At 47.9% G+C, this 27,232-nt stretch overlaps 1 protein-coding gene across 1 annotated transcript in view; it reads left to right on the top strand.

Moving 5' to 3' along the window:
- Positions 1–24,460, top strand: part of LOC134356997 (cytochrome b-c1 complex subunit 1, mitochondrial-like) — a 43,171-nt gene extending 18,711 nt beyond the window's left edge. Inside the window, exons 6-13 of the mRNA XM_063068299.1 lie at positions 4,256–4,335; positions 7,497–7,612; positions 9,113–9,256; positions 10,230–10,390; positions 13,691–13,776; positions 21,313–21,401; positions 22,418–22,493; positions 24,271–24,460. Coding sequence (XP_062924369.1) covers positions 4,256–4,335; positions 7,497–7,612; positions 9,113–9,256; positions 10,230–10,390; positions 13,691–13,776; positions 21,313–21,401; positions 22,418–22,493; positions 24,271–24,335 — 817 coding nt within the window. The 3' untranslated portion in view covers positions 24,336–24,460. The remainder of the gene's footprint in view (positions 1–4,255; positions 4,336–7,496; positions 7,613–9,112; positions 9,257–10,229; positions 10,391–13,690; positions 13,777–21,312; positions 21,402–22,417; positions 22,494–24,270) is intronic.
- Positions 24,461–27,232: the final 2,772 nt, after the last annotated feature.

The following is a 27,232-nucleotide window of genomic DNA, read 5'->3' as shown; positions in this document are numbered from 1 at the left end:
AAGAGGGGACTGAGTGTAGCGTAGCAAAATTTGCTGATGACACTAAACTGAGTGGAAAAGCAAATTGTGCAGAGGATGTGGAGAGTCTGCAGAGGGATATACAGGTGTCCCCCGCTTTTCGAATGTTCGCTTTATGAAACCTTGCTGTTACGCAAGGCCTACATTAGTACCCTGTTTTCGCTTTCAGAAGGTGTTTTCACTGTTACGAAGAAAGGCAGCGCACGATAAAAAATCAGTGCACGATAAAAGGCAGCGTGCGCCCTGAGCAGCCGCTCTCCCCCCGATTCGGAACGGCATTGTTTAAACACGTTGCATTGAGCAGCCGTTAGCAAGATGAGTTCTAAGGTGTCGGAAAAACCTGAAAGAGCTCGTAAGGGTGTTACACTTAGCGTAAAACTAGACATAATTAAGTGTTAAAGTGTCTCGATCATGGTGAACGAAGGACAAAGTGAGTTTGGCTTGCGGAAGCTGATGAAGATGATGTTGAAGAGGTTTTGGCATCCCATGACCAAGATCTGATAGATGAAGAGCTGATACAATTGGAAGAGGAAAGGATAACGATCAAAACCGAATGCAGTAGCGAAATGAACGTGAAGCAACTGCGTGAGATTTTCGCTGCAATGATAAAGTACGACTTTAATTTTGAAAGGGTGTGTCAGTTGAGGGGATATTTGCAGGATGGTTTGATTGCTTACAAAGAACTGTATGATAGAAAAATGCGTGAGGCTCAGCAGTCAAGCAAGCCTTCCACATCAGCCACAGCAGATGATGAACCTCGACCTTTGACATCGAGGCAGGCAGTCATAGGAGAAGATGAGCTGCTTGCCCTGATCGATGATGAGATGACACCCCAGTGTCCCACCACCCCAACACCCAGGCCACGGACAGATACTGTACCCATTCGCGGAGAATGCAGCAGTAGCGGGGAGGCACACAGCACATCTTTAAGAAAAAAGCCGAAATAAACATGCTAATTAATTAGGTGCCGCCCCACACGTAAATGTTGGCCCAGATCATAGGCGATGCAATGGGCAAACGCCACACATCAGAGATACCATAATTAGAAAGGAAAGAGTGGATAGATAGAGCAGATTTACTAGGTAGTCTAGGAACAGAGGAGGATCGATCCAATACTGGATCTAACCAACAATTAAGATCACCACTCAGTATGAGGGAATATAAACTCAAGTCAGGCAGTAAAGGAAAAAAAATGGTCAAAAAAGTCCACATCATCTGAATTGGGAGCATAGAGGTTAGCCAAGACTACCCTATTATTATACAGTTTCCCAGAGACAATAATAAAACAACCATTTGTATCCGAAATTTTGTTGTGAAGCTCAAAGGGAACATTCTGGTTAATAAGAATTGAAACCACCCCCCCCCCCGGCGTTAGCCGGAAAAGCAGGATGGAAATGCTGTCCCACCCACCTAGACATAAGGCAAGAGTTATCGAAACTACGAATATGTGTTTCTTGCAAAAAAGCAATGTCAGCTATGAGCTGCTTGAGATGTGAAAACACTTTCCTTCTTTTAACAGGATGGTTCAATCCCTTAACATTCCAGCTTATAAGATTCAACGGGCTAACCATTTTCATATTAAAAAAACATATAGGGTAGCAGGCATAAATATGGACAAACATTCTAATAACAGCTCTGGGGCAGAAGTAAAAAACAAGAAAATCAGGACAAAAAAAAGTCCTGAATAACAAAGAATAACTAAGGGTTGTTTAAATAGTGTTGGCACTAGGGAACCCTCCCCACCCACCCCCCCAGATCCCAAAGCAAGAAAGCTCCCAAAGAACAGCAGCAAGCTCTTCAGAAAAAAACTACCCCTAACCCCAACTTCCAGTTTCTGTATAGTTTCATGAGCTCCATTTAATTAACAGTTTATAAAAAAAACAGAAAACCAAAAAACCTTATGCACTTGGAATTTAAGTTGTACATAAAGGGAAAAAAGAAAACAGTACTATCAAAAATTATTAGATTTAACTTGGAATAATAATCCAGATTACCATACCCGCGAAGAAAAAAAATACAGTAATTAAAAAATTAAATTTAAAAAGAAAACAGGGAAAAAAAACAGAGAGGAAAAAAAGTACCAATCGGCCGTTTTAAATAATCAAATCGAGTCTGAAGGAGACACCATAGCAAGGAGATTTTAGATAAATTTCTGAACTTATAGCAGAGTTAAACCATTTTCAGTAATTTAAAAATTAAATTTAAAAGGAAAACAAAAAATATAAAAAAACAGAAAAAAAAAATCGGCCATTTTAATAATCAGTTTGAGTCTGAAGAAGTCGTATTGGCAGGGAGACTTTTGATGAATTCATGAGCTTCTGTAACAGAGTTGATCCATTTTTTGTCCCTAGTACTAAGAGTTATTCGGAGATGGGCGGGGTGATGTAACGAGGGCCTAAGTACACGATTGTAAAACTCTTTCATTACACCTTTGTATTTGGCACGCAGCCTCAAAACTTGAGGAGCATAATCTTCAACAATACGAATGGGATGGCCCTGATAATGTAGTTTTCCTCTCCGATGTGCTTCCATAATGAAAAGGTTCTTCACCTGATAGTAATGAAAACAAAGCGTAACTGGGCATGGCCGGGGGAGCCCAGTTCGGGCTTAGAACGAAATACCTATATACGGTGGGCTCTGTCTAACTCAGGTAAATTTGGAAGAGTATCTTTCCCAAAAACCTCACAAAGAGGAAAAAAATTCAACAGGAGCTCTGCTTTCGATAGCCTCTGGCAGACTGAGGATACGTAGATTGTGCCTTCTGCTCCAACCTTCGAGATCTGCTATTTTTGATGATAACTTGGTGTTATTCTCACTCAAATTAGAACAAACAGCTTCCAGCTGCTGAACACGACATTTTAAATCTCCGGTTTCTGAGTCAAGATGGGAGAGACAAACAGCATGTTCCTCCACGTTGGAATTGATTTGATCCAATTTTGACTCCAACGAACTGAAGGAAGACTTACATTCAGATATAATCTCTTGATGGTGCTGGTCCAGAATGGCGATAATGTCAGCAGAGGAGCCGGAGACGGTCGCAGAGACTTTTTCCCCAGCTTTAGAGGGCTTGAAGGCCATTGTAGGACAGATGTATTCGCAGGCAGGTAGGAGAACAAAAAAAAATTAGCAGTCTGGGGTAGAAAAAGGAAGATAAGAAGTGCGGAGGTGAGAAATGAAACAGAGCGACAATTTTAGGTGATTAACTTATCACCATCTTACCAGAAGTCATATGAATGATTTGGATGAAAATTTCGATGGAAGGTTTGCTGATAGTCTAACTGGAAGGTTTGCCGATGGCGTGAAAGTTTGTGGAGCTTTGGTTAGTGAGCTAGATTGTAAAAGGATATAGATCAGTTGAAAGTGTTGACAACAATATGGCAGATGGAGTTTAATCTGGAGAAGTTCAAGCTGTTGGACTTCGGGAGGTCAAATGCAAGAGGAAAGTGTACAGTAAATGGCAGGACTCTCAGGACTTGATGTATAGAAAACGGTGACACAAGTGGGGAGGGCAACGAAAAAGGCATTTGCAGCACCTGCCTTTATTGGTTTCGGCTTTGTTAGACTGTACTCGGAGTACCGGGTATATTACTGGATGCCATACTCGGGATGTTGCCTGGCGTGATTGATAGTGTAGGACACTGAGAGGTCTATATAATTACAAGATTGATGGGATTTTTCTGCATAGGTGAGTTTAGAGAGGAGCAATCTAAAGGGGTAATGAACTCAAGATATTCCAGTTGGTGGAGACAGATACAACTCCATTGTTGGGAAGGTGTTTGGATAGGTGCATAGGTAGGAAAGGGTGAACCCGATGGGGTTCATATAGAGAGGAATCGCAGTCAGTGTTGACACTCTGGATTGTAACGGCCTGTTCACGTGCTGTATTTGTGTTTCTACCAATATTTAGTGTCACCAACCCAGTAAGGTGTTAGAAAAATTGAGATTATTCCAACTACAGCCCATAAGCTCTGTATGTGTGTGTGTGTGTGTGTGTGTCTGATGTGTCTGTATGAGTGTGTCTGTGTGTGTCTGATGTGTCTGTATGAGTGTGTCTGTGTGTGTTTGATGTATCTGTGTATTTGTGTGTGTGTGCTTGCGCTGTCTGGGTATTTATCAGTCAGGTTTGCTCTGTCTCGGTGGTACAGTGTGCTTACTATATTAACAAACTGCTTTTAACTATTCTTCTAAAGTGGGCATCATTCCTCATCGAACTAACCTCTGTCTTGTTGCTGCTCAGGGCTCTGAATGGCAGTGATCTCGCAGAGTTCATGGCTACTCATTACAAGGCACCCCGGATAGTCTTGGCAGCATCAGGAGGTGAGTACTGATCCCGTAGTGCCTGGGGGGACTGGGTGCACTCTGAGAAGAGGTCAAGGTCTAGGAGAGAGTACAGAGATCCCAGGGGCGAGGCTTGTCGGTCTTATGGAGTGAAAGGGATGTGAAGAAGGTGTTTGAGATCGATGAAGGGGCACAGTTGATTGACTGGAGTACACAGGGAGTGGGTTAGTGGAGAAGGGAAGAAGGGTCTTTGGACAGTTACAGCGGTAGGAGTTGTGGGTCTGAACCAGCAGTGTGAAATGGCAGCTAACTACTCCTTCACCCCCCCGCCCCCATCATTGAGGTCACAACCACCTACCAAATGTTGACAAGCATGGAGTTGGAGAAGATGTTCCCTATAGTGGGGGAGTCCAGGACCAGAGGGCACGGCCTCGGAATAGAGGAATGTCCGAACGGAGATGAGGTATTTCTTCAGCCAGAGAGTGGTAAATCTGTGGAATTGGTTGCCACAGACGGCTGTGGGGAAGACTTTGGATATAATTAGAGTTTGATAGGTCCCTGATTAGTAAGGTCATCAAAGATTACAGAGGAGAAGGCCATAAGGTTTAGGAGTAGAATTAGCCATTCAGCCCATCAAATCTGCCCCACCAATCCAACTTCAACTACTCGTGATGACGGCAGCCCGCCAAATGGGATTGAGAACGATAATAAATCAGCCACGATGGAATGGCAGAGCAGACTCAGTGGGCTAAATGACCTGGTTCTTCTCCCGTGTCTTGGTGTCTTACGTTTCCTCGTGACCCCACCAATCCTGTTCCCTTGCCATGTTGCAGTTGAATCAGCCACTTGGGGCATGTTCTATGTCCCTTCCAGTTACTTCGCTTGTTATTTCCCAGACTCTGTCATGCTCTGTCCCCAGACCCTGACTCCTCCTGTGGGGGCACTTTCTACACCCTTCCTTCCTCCTCTGGTCTGAGAAGCAATCTTTCTCTTTATTTCCTGTCTCAGACAATTCTCCATCCACACACTACAGACCTCTTCTTTCCTGAGTGGCACACCTGAGTAAAAACTGTTAATGTGGCTTTTCTGTGTTGAACTTAGTTACGTACCCCGTAACTGGGTTGCCAAACCAGCAGAAATGGATCACTCAGTTGGAGTCCGGATTACTAGAACTAAGAAAGTTTTATTAAAGAAACAAGCAACACAGTAATCAAAAGGATAATAAATGTAACAGTTCAGTAATGATAAACCCACATGTGCACAGAATTAAGATAACAGCATCAATCAAGCTCTATCGTTGTCTAGGGATAAATGACCAATTTCAAAGTGACACAAAGTTCAGTCCAATTTAGTTCAGTTCGCAGTAATCATTGCCATGGCGATGGACAACGTGGGGGGAGAGAGAGAGAGAGAGAACGACTGATCATTCAGACACGGCTTCCACTCACAGACCGGTGATATGGCTCACAAGCAGCTTTCGGGCGGGTCCTTTGTGATGTCACCTGAGGTCACCGACTGTGACCCCTCCTCCAGATGCGGTCGATCCTCTGCAGTGAACCCGGCACCCAAGCGAGAGTGGACACACACCGGGTTCCCGCTGATCGTACCTTTCCACCCTGTGCGTTTAAGGTCCGGTACTTCCCACCGACTCGTGAGAGGCGCACCGCTTCCAGGGTCTCGTTACCTCGGGTGTCGTGTGTCCCTGCCTTAGCGAACCTGTCCCTTTTTATCCCCCTGCTGGGGTATCGCCTGTCCATCACTTCAAACAGTTCAGGGTTCAAAGGGGGAGCCGCTCCAGACAGCTCTCTCTCCCGTCCCTTCATCACACATCTCCAGATCGCCTGTCCATCACTTCAAACAGTTCAGGGTTCAAAGGGGGAGCCGCTCCAGACAGCTCTCTCTACACATCTCCAGATGCTGTTTCATTGTGTCCCTCATCTCTCTCTTGAAGACAGGTGGCAGACCAACTGCTGATCACACAGGACAGCTAACATCTTATCTATGTGTATTCTTGTCACAACTTGTACTTTATCAGCTGATTTTCTCTAATCAACTCACATCTCCAAGTGACTGTCTATTCTTTTCCTGAATATTCTTTCCAAAAGTTTCACCTCAAGTTTAAACTCACCACTGTTTGTGAGGTTTATCCCTACAATTGCTATTAGAACAAGGATTTTCCAGCATTCTGGCAGCTGCCTGCCCAAGAGCCTACATTGTATATTGTCCCTCCACTGAGCTGTGATGCAGAATCAGTGCACGAGAGGGCTGTGAGAGCAAGCTGGAGAACAGACAGACCTGTTGAGCTAAATGGAGTGCTCTTTTGATGAGTTAGTACAGATGAGATGGGCCAAACAGTCTGGGTAGTGGGATTCCGTATTTAAATGTGTACTGGTGCTGGATGGTTTTGGAGATGATGTCTGTCTCGGTGGTGAGATCGTGCAGTGGGGTCACTGGTGTCGGATGGTTTGGTGGTTTTGGGGATGATTTTGTGTCTCGGTGGTGAGATTGTGCAGTGGGGTCACTGGTGTCGGATGGTTTGGTGGTTTTGGGGATGATTTTGTGTCTCAGTGAAGTGAGATTGTGCAGTGGGGTCACTGGTGTCGGATGGTTTGGTGGTTTTGGGGATGATGTCTGTGTCTCGGTGGTGAGATTGTGCAGTAGGGTCACTGTTGTCGGATGGTTTGGTGGTTTTGGGGATGATGTCCGTGTCTCAGTGAAGTGAGATTGTGCAGTGGGGTCACTGTTGTTTGATGGTTTGGTGGTTTTGGGGATGATGTCTGTGTCTCGGTGGTGAGATTGTGCAGTGGGGTCACTGTTGTCGGATGGTTTGGTGGTTTTGGGGATGATGTCTGTGTCTCGGTGGTGAGATTGTGCAGTGGGGTCACTGTTGTCGGATGGTTTGGTGGTTTTGGGGATGATGTCTGTGTCTCGGTGGTGAGATTGTGCAGTGGGGTCACTGTTGTCGGATGGTTTGGTGGTTTTGGGGATGATGTCTGTGTCTCGGTGGTGAGATTGTGCAGTGGGGTCACTGTTGTCGGATGGTTTGGTGGTTTTGGGGATGATGTCTGTCTCGGTGGTGAGATTGGGCAGTGGGGTCACTGGTGTCAGATGGTTTGGTGGTGTTGGGGATGATGTCTGTGTCTCGGTGAAGTGTGATATTCGAGGTGTAGATGGTGCAGACTAACCTTCTGTCCCCTCAGGTGTTCACCATGACGAGCTGGTGGGACTGGCTCGCCAGCACCTCGGAGGGATCTCCTGCAAGTATGAAGAGGATGTGGTCCCGGTGTTGTCCCCATGTCGCTTCACTGGCAGCCAGGTCAGTGCTGGTAATTGCTGTTATTCGGTGACAGTCTACTCACCCTGTCGTTTACATCTGTCGCATACAGGGCGGCCAGTCTCAGGCATAATGGCCTGCCCCTGCGTTGATCAGCTTCTCTGTGAAAGAGCCAGGTTGGAGAAAGGGGCAAAACTGATCAGTGTGTGGAGAAGGCAAGAGCTAAGCTCATGGGTAAGACCCCCTCCCCCCAGGGAAGGACACCAGATCAGCCAATGAGGACCGGCGATTCTGGTCTATCCCACTGCACTGCAGTGCCCCAAGGTTGTGTGGTGTGTCGCAGCTCCTTACCGCCGCCATGTGGTGTTTAGTCATGAGAGTCGCAGCCGATCACTGACAGGGAGTAGGTAGACGAGGTAGATGACTCTCACAAAATTCTGGAGGAACTCAGCGGTCCAGGCAGCATCTGCAGATTTTCTCTTGTCTGAGGCAGGTGACTGGTCAGTTGAAATGGGATGGGGTGGTGAGAGAGTGAAATTCTTTGAGGATTGCCAAACTTTGATGGAATTACCAAACAGAACCAAAAGGAACCTCGGACCTATTGGTCCCCAAAGTGGGGCCTGGCTAATCGTTGGTGCAGAGGTCCTCGTGTGGTGACAGGGTCAGGAGGTGTTGGAATGAGTCAGTGGAATTCAGGCCAGTGTAGAGAGGCTGTGTGCTGCGTTCTGTAGGAGTTGGTCTCCTGGAAATGGCAAAGTGGAGGAGCGGAGGCACTGGGCTGTGGATCTCTGTGTGTGCAAGCAGATGAATTGGGAGCAGGAATCCTGCCCCATCATTTAACTAGATTATGGCTGAGCTATTGCCCCTCTCATCTGCTTTCACATTCCGAGTTGCCTCTACTATAAACTTTCAGCTCCTCTGCTTCCCCTGGGAAAGAGAGCGCCAGAGACAACCTTACACCACTTTCAGCACCAGCCTGTTCTTCAGTAGACAGCCCACCCGTTCCGTTTGTTCGCTTGATAATCCTCTGCTGTGAGCAGTGAATGTGCCTGCACTTTAGCAGCTGGGAGATTTTCCAACATCGTGCCTGAGCTGACAGAGGCCGGGAAAAATCAGAGTGACTGAGGTCTCTGACTGAAGAATCTGTCCCTTCTGGCGAGTGCGCTGAGTTATCAGAGATCAGCAGAAATAGGAGTTAGACGGACACTGAGGTAGAAAAACTCCAAAGGGAGGGCTTGCATTGCACGAGGGGATGAATGGCCTCCAACTGGGCTGCATTTCTGTGATTCTGAGGGTCAGAAAGATGACCTCTGCGTCTAGAACTGGAGCTGCATGAAGTGTTGGTCAGCCCCACAGAGTGGGAGAGAAGACCTGTGGGGGTCATCAGCAGACTTCCTGCCTTCCTTGCTCCATGTCCCACTGCCTTGCCGGATTCCCGGACACACTCTGGATGTGGTGGGGTGGATAGGTAGGCGTCTGGGTTGAACAGCAGCATCTTAGTGAGTTCAGGCCGAGAATGACCACGCCTATGTCCGGTTACAGATCCTGCTGCGGGATGATGCCATGCCCTTGGCCCACATTGCCATTGCTGTGGAGGGGGCTGGAGCCAACAGCAGCGACGTGGTCCCCCTCTCTATTGCCAGCACACTGATTGGAAACTGGGATCGGACGTATGGCGGGGGAGCGGTGAGTAGCTGTATGTATACATCTCTCCATCTTGTGGCCATACACAGCCCAGACAATGGAGTTACGTGATGGTTGTTCTTACCGCTGACCCTCACTGTCCCCTCAGTGTCTCCTGTCAGCATGTCCATATCTCTCCTAGTCTCCCCTCATTCTCCTGTAACCTCCAGCAATCTGGTGAGCTACCAGAATTCCTGACTCCACATCTGGACATTTCCTTATTCCAAAATTACCCTTACCCCACAAATGAGAATGGTGCCTTTTCAAGCCCCTTAAAACTTGGGTATTGACTCCCAACATCTCTCTGTCTCTATCTGTCTATCCCTCTTTCTACCTCTGTCTTTACCTCTCTCTATGTCCCACCCCGCCTCTGAATGTCTGCTGTCTGTCTCCCGCCATGTTACTATCTATGTGTCTGTCTGTTCCTGTGCGCCTCTCTGTCTCTGCCTCTTCGTATATATTGATTTTTGATGATAATTATCGTGCTGGAATGTTTACTTGTTGTTCTGCTTCGGGAACCTACTCTATCTGACTCTAGTGTCCCTGTCCTGAGAGCGTGTGACAGACCTTGCAGAGGGTTTCCCATCTCTGCTCACCTTATCTCCTTGCCTGCCCATCGCCTCCCTCTGGTCTCCTCCCCCCTTTCCTTTCTTCCATGGCCTTCTGTCTCTTTCACCGACTTACTTCCCAGCTCTTTACTTCATCCCTCCCCCTTCAGGTTTCACCTATCACCTCGTGTTTTTCTCTCCCCTCCCTCCCCTCATCTTTTAAATCTACTTCTCAGCTTTTTTATCTCCAGGAGTTTGGCCCAATACCTAGATGCTGCCTGGCCCACTGGGTTCCTCCAGCATTGCGTGTGTGTTGTAGGACGTTATTTCACTCTGTCTGACCCTGCTCTCCCTGCCCAGGGAGTGTGTGACAGGATCTTGCAGGAGGTTATTTCATCCTCTCTAACCCTGCTTTCTCTCCTCTGCAGAATCACTCAAGTCGTTTGGCCAAGATTGCAGTAGAGAATAAGCTGGCCCACAGTTTCCGCTCTTTTAACACAAGTTACTCGGACACGGGGCTCTGGGGGGTACACCTGGTGTGTGATGGACTGAACATCGAAGATATGTTGCACTTCACCCAGGGAGAGTGGTGAGTGTGTGTTGCTCCAACTCCAGCAGTGCATGCAATCCCCAGCACCTCCCAGCTCAGTTAATCATTCCTGGTGAGGGGGTCGTTCAGTGCAACAGAGTAATGAACAGGGAACCCACAGTGGAAAAGTCCGCTGATGTTCAGTGATATGATGTTGACCAGTTTTGTTGGATAGTCGGGGGGTTGGGGGGTGGTGGTGTGACCTAACAGAGGAAAGTTGCATTGGGTGAGTCTCTGGCTCTGTGACTCAGAGGGAGGGTCAGGGTGGACAGTAGCACGCTGCGGTGATAGGAGATTGGTTAAGTACGGGACAGACAGGAAGTTCTGTGGGCAACAACGAGATTCATGGATAGTATCACTCACAACACGCTGGAGAAACTCAGCAGGTCGGGCAGCATCCGTGGAAACGATCGATCGATGTTTCGGGCCGGAACCCTTCGCCCGAAACGTCAGCCGATCTTTTCCACAGATGCTGCCTGACCTGCTGAGTTCCTCCAGTGTGTTAGACCATAAGACCATAAGACAAAGGAGCAGAAGTCGGCCATTCGGCCCATCGAGTCTGCTCCACCATTTTATCATGAGCTGATCCATTCTCCCATTTAGTCCCTCTCCCCTGCCTTCTCACCATAACCTTTGATGCCCTGGCTACTCAGATACCTATCAATCTCTGCCTTAAATACACCCAATGACTTTATTAACTTTGCCTCCAACTTTCACCCTGCCCTCAGGTTTACCTGGTCCATTTCCGACACCTCCCTCCCCTTTCTAGAGCTTTCTGTCTCTATCTCTGGAGACAGCTTATCCACTGATGTCTACTATAAGCCTACGGACTCTCACAACTATCTGGACTATTTCCCTTCTCACCCTGTCTCTTGCAAAAATGCCATCCCCTTCTCGCAATTCCTCCGTCTCCACCGCATCTGCTCTCAGGATGAGGCTTTTCATTTCAGGATGAGGAAGATGTCATCCTTTTTTAAAGAAAGGGGCTTCCCTTCCTCCACTATCAACTCTGCCCTCAAATGCATCTCCCCCATTTCACGCACATCTGCTCTCACCCCATCCTCCCGCCACCCCGCTAGGAATAGGGTTCCCCTGGTCCTCACCTACCACCCCACCAGCCTCCGGGTCCAACATATTATTCTCCGTAACTTCCGCCACCTCCAACGGGATCCCACCACTAAGCACATCTTTCCCTCCCTCTGCTTTCCGCAGGGATCGCTCCCTATGCGACTCCCTTGTCCAATCGTCCCCCCATCCCTCCCCACTGATCTCCCTCCTGGCACTTATCCATGTAAGCGGAACAAGTGCTACACATGCCCTTACACTTCCTCCCTCATCACCATTCAGGGCCCCAAACAGTCCTCCCAGGTGAGGCGACACTTCACTTGTGAGTCGGCTGGGGTGATATACTGCGTCCAGTGCTCCCGATGTGGCCTTCTATATAATGGCGAGACTCAATGCAGACTGGGAGATCGTTTTGCTGAACACCTACGCTCTGTCTGCCAGAGAAAGCAGGATCTCCCAGTGGCCCCACATTTTAATTCCACATCCCATTCCCATTCTGATATGTCTATCCACGGCCTCCTCTGCTGTAAAGATGAAGCCACACTCAGGTTGGAGGAACAACACCTTATATTCCGCCTGGGTAGCCTCCAACCTGATGGCATGAACATTGACTTCTCTAATTTCCGTTATTGCCCCACCTCCCCCTTGTACCCCATCCGTTATTTATTTATATACACACATTCTTTCTTTCTCTCTCCTTTTTCTCCCTCTGTCCCCCTCACTATACCCCTTGCCCATCCTCTGGGTTCTCCCCCCCGTCTTTCTCCCTGGGCCTCCTGTCTCATGATCCTCTCATATCCCTTTTGCCAATCACCTGTCCAGCTCTTGGCTCCATCCCTCCCCCTCCTGTCTTCTATCATTTTGGATCTCCCCTCCCCCTCCCACTTTCAAATCTCTTACTAACTCTTCTTTCAGTTAGTCCTGACGAAGGGTCTTGGCCCGAAATGTGACTGTACCTCTTCCTACAGATGCTGCCTGGCCTGCTGCGTTCACCAGCAACTTTGATGTGTGTTGCTTGAATTTCCAGCATCTGCAGAATTCCTGTTGTTTGGTTGATGTTGTGTATTTGGATTTTCAGAAGGCCTTTGACAAGGTGCCGTACATGAGGCTGCTTAACAAGCGACAAGCCCGTGGTATTACAGGAAAGATTCCAGCATGGATAAAGCAGTGGCTGATTGGCAGGAGGCAGAGTGGGAATAAAGGGGACCTTTTCTCGTTGGCTGTTGGTGACTGGTGGTGTTCCACAGGGGTCTGTGTTGTGACTGATATTTTTTACATTAAATATCAGCAATTTGGATGATGGAATTGATGGCTTTGTTGCAAAGTTTGCAGACGATATAAAGGTAGATGGAGGGACAGATAATTTTGAGGAAGTAGAGAGGCTACAGAAGTACTCAGACAAATTAGGAGAATGGGCAAAAGAATGGTGGATGGAAAACACTGTCAGGAAGTGTATGGTCATGCCCTTTGGTAGAAGAGATGAAACGGCTGACTATTTTGTAAATGGAGACAAAATATAAAAAACTGAGGTGCAAAGGGACTTGCGAGTTCTTGTGCAGGATTCCATAAATTTGACACTTTATAAAGCACTGGTGAGGCCTCACGGAGAATTGTCAGCAGTTTGGGGCTCCTTATCTGAGAAAGCATGTGCTGGGACTGGTGAGAACTTCAAAAAGCTGAGGTTCAGAGGGACTCAGGAGTCCCCATACAGGATAGCCTGGAAGTTAATTTTTAGGTTGAGTCAGTGGTGAGGAAGGCAAATACAATGTTGGCATTCATTTCGAGAGGACTAAAATAAGGATGTAATGTTGAGGCTTTTTAAGGCCTCATTTGCTGACGTGGGAGTGGGTTCAGAGGAGGATCACAAGAATGATTTTGAGAATATGAGCAGCAATTGAAGGCTCTGGACCTGTACTCGCTGGAATTTAGAAGAATGGGGGGGGAACCTGTTTGAAACCTATTGAATTTTGAAAGGCCTTAGTAGAGAGGATGTGGGGGAGTCATTGGGTGTTTTTAACGCAGGGCTAGGTCACTGTGACATTTATGAGGCGGAGGGGGAGTTTGGGCTCAGGGCTGGGTCACTGACGCTAAATGGGGTGGAGAGAGAGTTTGGGCTCAGAGCTGGGTGACTGGGTCACTGTGACACTATATGGTGGGGAGGGGGAGTACGGGCTCAGGACTGGGCGGTTTCAGCTGCTTCTTGTTCGTTCCTCATGTTGTACACTTTACGCACAGGATGCGGCTCTGCACAAGTGTAACCGAGAGTGAGGTGACCAGGGCGAAGAACATCCTGAAGACCCATCTGGTCACCCAGCTGGACGGTAAGGAGATGGGGAATGGGAAGAGTCCATGGCAGTGCATCGTCCAAACCGGGTAGCCAGGGGTCCATGTATACATGGTATCTTGCCATAGTCCTTATTAACCGGGTCAGGCCCACTTTGTTCCTGAACAGCTGGTAGGCAAGAGGACAAGTATAGGGAACCCTGGTGTTAAGGGTTGGATAGACGATAAGACCACAGGACATAGGAGCAGAATTAGGCCGTTCAGCCCATCGAGTCTACTCTGCCATTCCATCATGTCTGATCCCAGATGCCACTCAACCCTATACACCTGCCTTCTCACCATATCCTTTGATGCCCCGACTGATCAGGGAGCTATCAACTTCTGCCTGAAATATACGGACTACGGACTTGGCCTCCTATAGTAGAGCCTTCCACAGATTCACTACTCTCTGGGTAAAAAAATTCCTCCTTACCTGTTCTAAAAGATTGCCCCTAAATTTTAAGGTTATGCACTCTGGTCCTGGATACTCCCACTATAGGAAACATCTTCTCCGCATCCACCCTATCTAGTCCTTTCAACATTTGGTTGGTTTCAGTGAGAACCCCCTGCATTCTTCTAAATACCAATGAGTACAGGCCCAAAGCTGCCAAACTCTGCTCGTATGTTAACCCCTTCATTCCCTGAACTATTCTGTGAACCTCCTCTGCACTCTCTCCAATGATAGCACATCCCTTAGAACCATAGAAACTACAGCACAGAAACAGGCCCTTTGGCCCTTCTTGGCTGTGCCAAACCATTTTCTGCCTAGTCCCACTGATCTGTACACGGACCATATCCCTCCATACACCTCCCATCCATGTATCTGTCCAATTTATTCTTAAATGTTAAAAAAGAACCCGCATTTACCACCTCGTCTGGCAGCTCATTCCATACTCCCACCACTCTCTGAGTGAAGAAGCCCCCCCTAATGTTCCCTTTAAACTTTTCCCCCCTCACCCTTAACCCATGTCCTCTGGTTTTTTTCTCCCCTTGCCTCAGTGGAAAAAGCCTGCTTGCATTCACTCTATCTATACCCATCATAATTTTATATACCTCTATCAAATCTCCCCTCATTCTTCTACGCTCCAGGGAATAAAGTCCTAACCTATTCAACCTTTCTCTGTAACTGAGTTTCTCAGGTCCCGGCAACATCCTTGTAAACCTTCTCTGCACTCTTTCAACCTTATTTATATCCTTCCTGTAATTTGGTGACCAAAACTGAACACAATACTCCAGATTCGGCCTCACCAATGCCTTATACAACCTCATCATAACATTCCAGCTCTTATACTCAATACTTTGATTAATAAAGGCCAATGTACCAAAAGTTCTCTTTACGACCCTATCTACCTGTGACGACACTTTTAGGGAATTTTGTATCTGTATTCCCAGATCCCTCTGTTCCACTGCACTCCTCAGTGCCTTACCATTAACCCTGTATGTTCTACGTTGGTTTGTCCTTCCAACGTGCAATACCTCACACTTGTCAGTATTAAACTCCATCTGCCATTTTTCAGCCCATTTTTCCAGCTGGTCCAAGTTCCTGTGCAGGCTCTGAAAACCTTCCTCACTGTCTACCACACCTCCAATCTTTGTATCATCAGCAAACTTGCTGATCCATTTACCACATTATCATCCAGATCATTGATATAGATGACAAATAAAAATGGACCCAGCACTGATCCCTGTGGCACACCACTAGTCACAGGCCTCCACTCAGAGAAGCAGTTCTCTACCACCACTCTCTGGCTTCTTCCATCGAACCAATGTCTAATCCAATTTACCACCTCTCCATGTATACCTAGCGACTGAATTTTCCTAACTAACCTCCCATGCGGGATCTTGACAAAGGCCTTACTGAAGTCCATGTAGACAATATCCACTGCCTTCCCTTCATCCACTTTCCTGGTAACCTCCTTGAAAAACTCCAACAGATTAGTCAAACGTGACCTACCACGCACAAAGCCATGTTGACTCTCCCTAATAAGCCCCTGTCTATCCAAATGCTTGTAGATTCTGTCTCTTAGTACTCCCTCCAATAACTTACCTACTACTGACGTTAAACTCACCGGCCTATAATTTCCCGGATTACTTTTCGATCCTTTTTTAAACAACGGAACAACATGAGCCACTCTCCAATCCTCCGGCACTTCACCCGTAGACAGCGACATTTTAAATATGTCTGCCAGGGCCCCCGCAATTTCAACACTAGTCTCCTTCAAGGTCCGAGGGAACACTCTGTCAGGTCCCGGGGATTTATCCACTTTAATTTTCCTCAAGACAGCAAGGACCTCCTCCTTTTCAATCTGTACAGTTTCCATGGTCTCACTACTTGATTCCCTCAATTCCATAGATTTCATGCCAGCTTCCTTAGTAAATACAGACACAAAAAACCTATTTAAGATCTCCCCCATTTCCTTTGGTTCCGCACAAAGCCGACCACTCTGATCTTCAAGAGGACCAATTTTATCCCTTACAATCCTTTTGCTCTTAATATACTTGTAAAAGCTCTTTGGATTATCCTTCACTTTGACTGCCAAGGCAACCTCATGTCTTCTTTTTGCCCTCCTGATTTCTTTCTTAAGTATTTTCTTGCACTTTTTATACTCCTCAAGCACCTGATTTACCCCTGTTTCCTATACATTTCATACAATTCCCTCTTCTTCTTTATCATAGTTGCAATATCCCTTGAGAACCAAGGTTCCATATTCCTATTCAATTTGCCTTTAATCCTGACAGGAACATACAAACTCTGCACTCTCAAAATTTCCCCTTTGAAGGCTTCCCACCTACCAATCACATCTTTGCCAGAGAACAACCTGTCCCAATCCACGCTTTTTAGATCCTTTCTCATTTCTTCAAATTTGGCCTTCTTCCAGTTCAGAACCTCAACCCTAGGACCAGGTCTATCTTTGTCCATGATCAAATTGAAACTAATGGTGTTATGATCACTGGAACCAAAGTGCCCCCCTACAGAGGCTTCTGTTACTTGCCCTAATTCATTTCCTAACAGGAGATCCAATCCCCTCTAGTTGGTCCCTCTATATATTGATTTAGAAAACTTTCCTCAACACATTTTACAAACTCTAAACCATCTAGACCCCTAGCAGTATGGGAGTTCCAATCAATGTATGGAAAATTAAAATCCCCTACCACCACAACTTTATGTTTCCTTCTGAGATATGAGGGCCCAAAACTGTTGACAATACTCCCAAGTGCGGTCTGACTAGTGTTTTATAAAGGCTCAGCATTATCTCTTTGCTTTTATATTCTATTCTCCTTGAAATAAATGCCAACATTGCATTTGCCGCTGCTACCACAGACTCAACCTGTACATTAACCTTCTGGGAATCTTGCATGAGACTCCTAAATCTCTCTGCACCTCCGAAGTTTGAACCTTCTCCCCATTTAGATAATAGTGCACACTATTGTTCATTTTACCAGAATGCACTATCATACATTTCCCCCCACTATATTCCATTTGCCACTTTTTTGCCCATTTTTCGAATTTACCTAAGTCCTGCAGCACTACCTACCCCTCCACCTATCTTCATATCATCCACAAACTTTGCCACAAAGCCATTATCCATATCATTGACAAACAATGTGAACAGTAGCGGTCCCAATACCGACCCCTGAGGAACACCACTAGTCACTGGCAGCCAACCAGAAAAGGCCTCCTTTGTTCCCACTCACTGCCTCCTGGCTGTCAGCCGTTCCTCTATCCATACCAGTACCTTGATAGAATGGGGAGGGTGTTTTCTATGTAGAGGAGTCTGAGATCAGAGGACATAGCCTCAGAACAGAGGGGCATCCTTTTACAATGGGAATGAGGAATTTCCTTAGCCAGAGAGTAGTAAATCTGTGGAATTTGTTGCTACTGGCAGCTATGGAGGCCAAATCTGTATGTATATTTAAGGCAGAGGTTGATAGATTCTTGATTAATCAGGGCATGGAGTGATACAGGGAGAAGGCAGGAGATTGGGGCTGATTTGGAAAATGGATCAGCCATGATGAAATGGCAGAGCAGACTCGATGGGCCAAATGGCCTAATTCTGCTCCTATGTTTTATAGTCTTGTTTGATAGAGGTATATGAGGGGTATAGATAGGGTAAATGCAAGCAATCTTTTTCCACTGAGGTTGGGTAAGACGACATCTATAGGTCAGGTTAAGGGTGGCAGATGAAATATTTAAGGGGAACATGAAGGGACATCTTCACTCAGAGTAGTGAGAGTGTGGAATGAGCTGCCAGCACAAGTTGTGGATGCAGGTCAATGGGAATAAACAGATTAATAGTTCAGCGTGGACTAGATGGGCTGAATGGCCTGTTTCTGTGCCCTAAGAGTGAGGGTTGTTAGTGAAACAGATGAACTGAGATACAAGTGACAGAGGAGACAGACTTTGTGGTGAAGGAGCCAATGGAAGTCCAGTAACTAAGTTTATCATTATTGTGTGTACCGAAGTACAGTGGAACATATCTCACATTCCATTGAAACAGATAAATTCATTACGCAATGCAGTGAGGTAGAACAAAGTTTAAAGTAATTTTATTATCAAAGTGTGTATAGTGGTTCTAGAAAATTTGCAAACCCTATAGAATTTTCTCTATTTTTGCATAAATATGACATAAAATGTGATCAGGTCTTCACGCAAGTCCTAAAATTTGGTAGAAAGAACCCAATTAAATAAATAACACAAAAGCATTATACTTGTTCATTTACTTATTGAGAAAAATAATCAAATATTACATATATTTGTTGGAAAAAGTATGTGAACCTCTGGGATAATGAGATTAGAGGTGTGGGTTGTAGAAGTGGCCTACCTTATAAAAATGACATACAAAATCAGGTTATTGATAGAGCCTGTTTTTCTCAAAAAAGATCTGTTTATATGCACCATACCTCAATCGAAACAACTTTCAGAGGACCTTAGAAGAAGAATTGTAGAGAGGCATGAAGCTAGAAGAGGCTACAAAAGCATCTGAGTGCTCATCAGTTCCCAGTAAGAGAAATTGCCTACAGATGGAGTAAGCTCAGTACTGTTGCTACTCTCCCTAGGAGTGGGCATCCTGCAAAGATCACACCAAGAGCACAACCTGCAATGCTGAAGGAGGTGAAAAGAACCCAAGGGTAACAGCAAAAGACCTGCAGATATTTCTAGAACTTGCTAAGGTTTTTGTTCATGTGTTCACTGTAAGAAAAATCAATGGTGTTCATGGAAGGACGTCACGGAGGAAACCACTGCTCTCCAAAATAAACATTGCTGCACGTCTCAAGTTTGCAAAAGACTACCTGGAAATTCTACAAGATGTTCTATGATGCTTTTGAGACAATGTTCTGTGGACAGATGAGACAAAAATTGAACTTCTTGGCATAAATGCACATTGCTATGTTTGGAGGGAAAAGGGCACTGCACACAAACACCAAATCCTCACCCCAGCTGTGAAGCACGGTGGAAGGAGCTTCATGGTTTGGGGCTGCTTTGCTGCCTCGGGACCTGGACAGCTTGCAATCGATGAGGGAGCAATGAATTCAAGGCATTTTACAGGAGAATGTCAGGGTAGCAGTCTGTCCGTTACCTGAAGCTTAATACAAGTTAGATAATGCAACAAGACAATGATGGGAAAGACGAGAGTAAATCAACAACAGAATGGCTTAAAAAGAAGAAAATTTGTGTTTTGGAATGGCCAAGTCAAGGTCCTGACCTCAATCCTATAGAAGTATTGTAGAAGGGCCTGAAGCAAGCAGTTCATGCAAGGCAGCCGACTGACATCCCTGAGTTGAAGCAGTTTTGTAAGGAGGAATGGCCTAAAATTCCTCCAAGCCGAAGTGCAGGACTGATCAACAGTTAACGGAAACGTTTGGTTGAAGTTACTGCTGAACAAGAGGCTCATGCCAGTTACTGAAAACAAAGGTTCACATACTTTTTCCAACAAATACATGTAATATTGGATCGTATTTCCTCAATAAATAAATGAACAAGTATAATGTTTTCTGTTATTTATGTAATCGGGTTCTCTTTATCTAGTTTTAGAACTTAGGTAAAGATCTGATCACATTTTAGGTCATATTTATGCAGAGATAGAGAAAATTCTACAGGGTTCACAAACTTTCTAGCACCACTGTAGGTGTCACCATATACTACCCTGAGATTCATTTTCTTGCAGGAAAAGAAAGAAATACAATAGAATATATGAAAACGATACATAAACAAAGACTGACCTACCAATGTGCCAAATACAAATTGTGCTGTAAAAGATATTGAGAACATGATTTGCAGAGTACTTGAAAAGTGTAAGTCATAGAATCAGTTTCGTGTTTAGGTGAGTGAAGTTATCTACGCTAGTTCAGGAGTCTGATGGTTGTAGGGTAATAACTGTTCCTGAGCCTGACGGTGTGGGACCTGATGGTTGAGGGGTAATAACTGTTCCTGAACCTGGTGGTGTGGGACCTGATGGTTGAGGGGTAATAACTGTTCCTGAACCTGGTGGTGTGGGACCTGATGGTTGAAAGTAATAACTGTTCCTGAACCTGGTGGTGTGGGACCTGATGGTTGAGGGGTAATAACTGTTCCTGAACCTGGTGGTGTGGGACCTGATGGTTGAGGGGTAATAACTGTTCCTGAACCTGGTGGTGTGGGACCTGATGGTTGAGGGGTAATAACTGTTCCTGAACCTGGTGGTGTGGGACCTGATGGTTGAGGGGTAATAACTGTTCCTGAACCTGGTGGTGTGGGACCTGATGGTTGAGGGGTAATAACTGTTCCTGAACCTGGTGGTGGGGGACTCGAGGCTCCTGTAACCCCTGCCTGATGGTAGTAGTGGCCTGGATGGTGGGGGATATTTGAAGATGGAAGCTGCTTTCCTGTGGCAGTGCTCCTTGTGACACTCAGTGGCAGGGAGGGTTTTGCCTGTGATGGACTGGGCTGTTCCAGGCCATGATGCAACCACTCTCCACTGAGTGTGCCAGAGTTTCAGATGGCATGCCAGTTATGCAAGGTAAAGCAATAACCGGGTGCAGAATGTTAGTTAGAGTGCAGTGTAGACAGAGAATAAGGTAGAACATAATGAGGTAAACTGTGAGGTAAGAGTCCATCTTGTACAAGGAAACCATTCAATATTCTTAACCAGAGGGGTGGAAGCTGTCCTTGAGACTGGCAGTACATGCTTTTGTATCTTGGGGGTCCAGCGTGGCTGCTGTCTTTGATTATACTGGCTGCGTTACTGAGGCAGTGAGAGTGTAGGCAGAGGCAATGGAGGGGGAGGAGGCTGGTTGCTGTGATGTGCTGAACTGTGTCCACAGCTTTCTGCAGTTTCTGGCATCTATATAGGATGCTTTCTGTGGGCAGAATAAAGAGATGAGAGGGAGGAGTCAGTTAAGGGCTAATAGGCGATTGGTGGAACCAGGTAAGGAGGAAGATGATTTTCCCTAGATCCTAAAAGCTGCCCACACCCCCAACTTGCTGATACATGAAGACAGTTTCCAGCAGCCTCTTTGCTCACCTCCTTATAACCAGCTGACTGTGTCTTACACAGGAACCACTCCATCGTGTGCTGACATCGGCCGACAGATCCTTGCACACGGGCGACGGATCTCATTAGCTGAGTGGAACGACAAGATCGATGTACGTACAGGTGAAAACTGGCTGTGGGACAGCTCACTACTGACTGGCTGTAACAGTGTGTATGTGTGTGGGCAGGGGGTGGCATGTGAACCGTCCCCCACTGAGGGTCAGTGTGTGTGTGGGAGGGAGGGAGGACATGAGCTGTTAGGATGGGAAACATCATCTCCCCCCAGGTCGTGAGATTGCTGAAGACCCTGCCACCAACCAGGTTTACTTTTTAACATGTGTCGTAAATGCACCTTATGTCAACCTTCTAGAATATATTTTATTATCTGTTAACTTATCTGTGGTAATATTACTTAATGTGTGTGAATGGCTATTTTATCAGTTACACCTGTACACCTATAAGTATCTAATCAGCCAATCGTGTGGTGGCAATTCAGTGCATAAAAGCATGCAGACATGGTCAAGAGGTTCAGTTGTTGTTTAGAACTAACATCAGAATAGGGAAGAAATGTGACTTTGACCATGGAATGATTGCTGGTGCCAGACAGGGTGGTTTGAGTATCTCAGAAACTGCTGATCTCTTGGGATTTTCACACGGTACTCTCCAGAGTTCACAGAGAATGGCGCAAACACCAAAAAAAATCAGTGAGTGACAGTTCTGTGGGCAAAAAATGCCTTGTTAATGAGGTTAAAGGAGAACGACCAGCTGGTTCAAGCTGACAGGAATTCAAATAACCAGCATTACAAATGGTGAAGAGCATCTCTGAATGCAAAACAGATCAAATCTTGTTGGGTGGGCTTCAGGAGTAGAAGACCACGAATATACACGAACGTAACAGGACGTACCGAATGAAACGGCCACTGAGTATCTGCTCTGTGTTGTGCAGCTTGTCCAGAACGTTCTTCGTTTGGCAATCTACATGTATACCGTTGAGTGACAATAAACTCGAATCCAGCGAGGGTCAGTGTGTGTGTGGGACCATCCCCTGGTGAGGTTAGGTGGGCGTGTGCCTGGTGACCCGGGCAGTGTGTTGTGTGTGTATAACTGACCGGTGTGTCTGTTGGTGCAGGCGGTTGATGCCCAGACTCTGCGGGACGTTTGCAGTCGGTACATCTATGACCACTGTCCTGCAATTGCTGCAATCGGTGAGTATCTATAGATGTCTGTTCTCCCCAAATCTTCACCTGTCAGTGACCGTTATCCCCCAAATCTTCTCCTGCTGGTCTCCGTTTTCCTTAAATCCCCCCCGCTGCCGGGGTCCCCCCCCCCCAAGTCCCCGCCTGCCGGGGTCTGTCCCCCCCCTGAGTCCCCGCCTGCCGGGGTCTGTCCCCCCCGAATCCCCCCCTGCCAGGGTCCGTCCCCCCCGAATCCCCCCCTGCCGGGATCCATCCCCCCGCGTCCCCGCCTGCCGGGGTCCGTCCCCCCCGAATCTCCCCCCTGCCGGGGTCCATCCCCCCCCCGAACCCCCGCCTGCCGGGGTCTGTCCCCCCCGAATCTCCCCCTGCCAGGGTCCGTCCCCCCCGAATCCCCCCCGCCGGGGTCCGTCCCCCCCGAATCCCCCCTGCCGGGGTCCCCCCCCCAAATCCCCGCCTGCCGGGGTCCGGATCCCCAAATCCCCCCCTACCAGGGTCCATCTCCCCGAATCCCCCCCTACTGGGGCCCCCCCCCCCGAATCCCCACCTGCCGGGGTCCGTATCCCCGAATCCCCGCCTGCCGGGGTCCGTCTCCCCCGAATTCCCGCCTGCCGGGGTCCGTCTCCCCCGAATTCCCGCCTGCCGGGGTCCGTCTCCCCCGAATCCCCCCCTGCCGGGGTCCGTCTCCCCGAATCCCCCCCTGCCGCGGTCCGTCCCCCCCAAATCCCCGCCTGTCGGTGTCCGGATCCCCAAATCCCCCCCTACCAGGGTCCGTCTCCCCGAATCCCCGCCTGCCGGGATCCGTATCCCCGTATCCCCGCCTGCCGGGGTCCCCCCCGAATCCCCGCCTGCCGGGGTCAGTCTCCCCCGAATCCCCACCTGCCGTGGTCTGTCTCCCCCGAATCCCCGCCTGCCAGGGTCCAAATCCCCGAATTCCCCCCTGCCGGGGTCCAAATCCCCGAATCCCCCCCGCCGTGGTCCGTCCCCCCCAAATCCCTGCCTGCCGGGCTCCTTCCCCCCTCCCCCCGAGTCCCTGCCTGCCGGGGTCCGTCCTCCCCGAACCCCCGAATCCCCCCCCCGCTGGGGTCCGGATCCCGTTTTAGATTCACTGCAGCTGGAGTTTTGACATGTTTGTGCCTGACCCCTGGACATAGTTCGTCAGTCTGTCAGCCTGGGCGGTGGAGTCACCACAAAGGGCCCCAGTCCCTGGCTTGTCCAGGGCATGATGTCAGGATGTGGGAATTGTCTGGGGCATAGTCCTATGATCTGGGAATTGTCCAGGGCATGGTTGCAGGATTTGGTGTTTCTCTGGGAATGTTGCTAGGATTTGTGTCATTTGCTTATCTGTTTGTATTAAGCCGATTCAGAGTGCAATTGTTGTTAGGTGTGATGGTGTTGTGGGGACCAAGGCTAGCGGGCTGACATGCTGTAGCCCCTCCTTTGAATCGCGTGTGTGGCGAGTGAGCTCTCTGAGGATGTTGTTCTGCCCCAAGCCCAGAGTGCCTCCTGCGCCTCCCACTCCTGCCACCATCCTCCATATCCTGGGCAGCACACTAACACTGCAGCTAAAGCCACTGCTTCTCAGTGCCAGCGACCCGGGTTTGGGTCTGACCTCTGGTGCTGTCTGCCCATTCTCCCTATGACCTGGTGGATCCCTGGGGAGCTGCAGGGATTGTGGCGAGAGTGTAACGAAGTTTGCTGGCCAGCAGGTACTGTGTGGGCCAAGGGCCCGTTTCTGTCTTGGATCTCTGACTTTATAGTGACTGACCCTCTGCTGTTTCCCCGACAGGCCCCATCGAACAGCTACCGGATTACAACAGGATCAGGAGTGCCATGTACTGGCTGCGCCTGTGAGCAAGAACGAGGGGTGATGGGGCTGTCGGGCTGGGCTCCCTGTCATTCTGTCATTGTTTGGTGTTGGAACTTGAAGATGATGTACAGAACATGAAAGGTTAAAAAATAAATTAAACCTGACTCGCTGGTCGTGATCCTTTTGTCGTGCTGGAATTGTTGATGATGGGACAGTTCTCTGTCAGGTGTGGCTCTGGGCGAGCAGAACCAGGAGACGCCCTTCGTTCTGAGACTGCACACCACTACAGGAGCTGCTGGCACTCTCTGCTTTCCCTCTGAGATTCAGTGGCACAGGGTGCCCTGGGAATGAATGTGGGCCCATCCATCACTGGCACAGGGTGCCCTGGGAATGAATGTGGGCCCATCCATCACTGGCACAGGGTGCCCTGGGAATGAATGTGGGCCCATCCATCACTGGCACAGGGTGCCCAGGTGCCCTGGGAATGAATGTGGGTCCATCCTTCAGAGAGGTTACTTGAATGCTAACCTTTACCAAAAGATCTAGGACATCATTTGGCTCATCGAGTCTGTTCCACTACTGCATCATGGCTGACCACTCAGCCCCATTCTCCTAATTTCTACCTGTAACCTTTGACACCCTTACCACAGACCACTGTCAGCAGTCAGAAACCTTAGCACAGGAGACATTTAGTTTAGTGTGTCTCACTGGTTATAGAAACGTTGCAGAGCCCAACTCCACCGTCCAGGGTGGCAGGCTAGTGTAGTTGCTGGTGTAACAATTTACAGCACCAGAGATGAGGGTCCAATTCCCACCATAGTCTGTACGGAGTTTATCCGTTCTCCCTGTGACTGCGTGGGCTTCCACCGGCTACTCCGGTTTCCTCCCGCGTTCAAAAGATGTACGGTTTAAGGTTAGTTGTGGGAATGCTATGTTGGTGCCAGAATCTCGCTGACACTTGCAGGCTGCTGGCAGCAACCCTCAGGCACAACACGACTCACTGCAAGTTTCAATGTGCACGTGACAAATAAAACTAATCTTTAGAGTCCACATGCAGCTGGAACTAATGTGTCCAAGGACCGGTTCCTCATATCACTTTCTCAACTCCCAGCATCTTGTACAAAGCTGTTCTTCGGGAAGAAGAATCTATGGTACTGACGAAGAGCAGTCTGCAAAAAAAGAGATCTGTCAGATTCTGGTTGATGGGTGAATGGGAACAGCTGGGAGCCAAAATGCAGGAAAAAGAATGACAAAAGGCAAAATACAGAGAGGAAGATAGGCTTGCCAAATCAGCATTCAACACCGGTAATGTGCACCAGCCTTACTGACATGGCCATTGGTAGAAAGAGTGAGCAGCTTCAAATTCCTGGGTGTCAACGTTTCAGGGGATCTCTTTCAAGCCCAACGATACAATCATGAAAACATGCCAGTGACTCTACTTCATGAGAAGTTAGAGGATGGTTGGTATGTTTCTAAAGACTAACAAATTTCTACATCATGTTGCCTTAAGAGAATAGGTTGAGTGAACTCGGCCTTTTCTCTCTGGAGCGGCGGATGAGAGGTGACCTGATAGAGGTGTACAAGATAATGAGACATTGGTCATGTGGATAGTCAGAGGCTTTTTCCCAGGGCTGAAATGGCTAAAACGAGAGGGCACAATTTTAAGGTGCTTGGAAGTAGGTAGAGAGGAGATGTCAGGGGTAAGTTTTTTACGCAGAGAGTGGTGAGTGTGTGGACTGGGCTGCCGGTGACAGTGGTGGAGGCAGATATGATAGGGTCTTTTAAGAGATTCCTGGATAGGTAACACTCACAACACACTGGAGGAACTCAGGTCCGGCAGCATCTGTGGAAACTTTCACTGATGGTTTCCATGGATGCTGCCCGACCTGCTGAGTTCCTCCAGCATGTTGTGAGTGTTGCTTTGACCCCAGCATCTGCAGATTATTTTGTGTCCTGGATAGGTACATGGAGCTTTGAAAAATAGAGGGCTATGGGTAACCCTAGATAATTTCTAAAGTAAGTACATGTTTGGCACAGCTTTGTGGGCTGAAGGGCCTGTATTGTGTTGTAGGTTGTCTATGTTTCTATTTCCAAACAGTTTCTGGACTGGGCAGTATATGTCTGTACGGTGTCACACTGAGGGAATTCACTGCTTTGCATGTGTAGGAAACTTCCAGATGATGGTGAATGTTTGGAATTCACTGCCTTTTTCATCTGAGACGGTTAAGCAAGTTTGGTATGGGCCTCCAAGTCCTAAGAACTTTCTACAGGGGCACAACTGAAAGCATCCTGACTGGCTGCATCACTGCCTGGTATGGGAACTGTACTTCCCTCAATCGAAGAACCCTGCAGAGAGTGGTGCGGACAGCCCAGCACATCTGTAGATGTGAACTTCCCATGACTCAGGACTTTACAAAGACTGGTGTATAAAAAGGGCCCGTCGGACAATCCCAACAGAATCTATTCCAGCTGCTACCATCTGGGAAACGGTACCGCAGCAGCAAAGCCAGGACCAACAGGCTCCGGGACAGCTTCTTCCACCAGGCCATCAGACTGATGAACTCGCTCTGATTTAAGTGTGCTCTATATTACATAGACTGTTCTATTTATTATAAATTACTATGATTGCACTTTGCACATTTAGACGAGGACGTAACGTGAAGATTGTTACTCCTCATGTACAGGAAGGATGTAAGAAGTAAAGTCAACTCAGTTCAGCAGAGGAAAGCAGACACTGCTGGTGCCCGGGATACGCGTCGGACCGGTCACTGTCTCCGATGGGTGGCTGGACAACAGGGTTTCGGACTGACGGCCTTTGCCCTCGGTCATGAGATTTCTGGCTGGCCCGGTGCCCGGGACGCCAGGCCGGGGATCGCCGGCCTCACGCCGGTCGGTCCTCCGAGGATCACGTGACCAGCCCACGTGGGGCAGACGTAGGCCG

Source organism: Mobula hypostoma, chromosome 15 (genome assembly GCF_963921235.1).
Source record: "Mobula hypostoma chromosome 15, sMobHyp1.1, whole genome shotgun sequence".
Classification (NCBI taxonomy): Eukaryota; Metazoa; Chordata; class Chondrichthyes; order Myliobatiformes; family Myliobatidae; genus Mobula; species Mobula hypostoma.
This window is presented reverse-complemented; position numbering and strand designations above follow the sequence as displayed.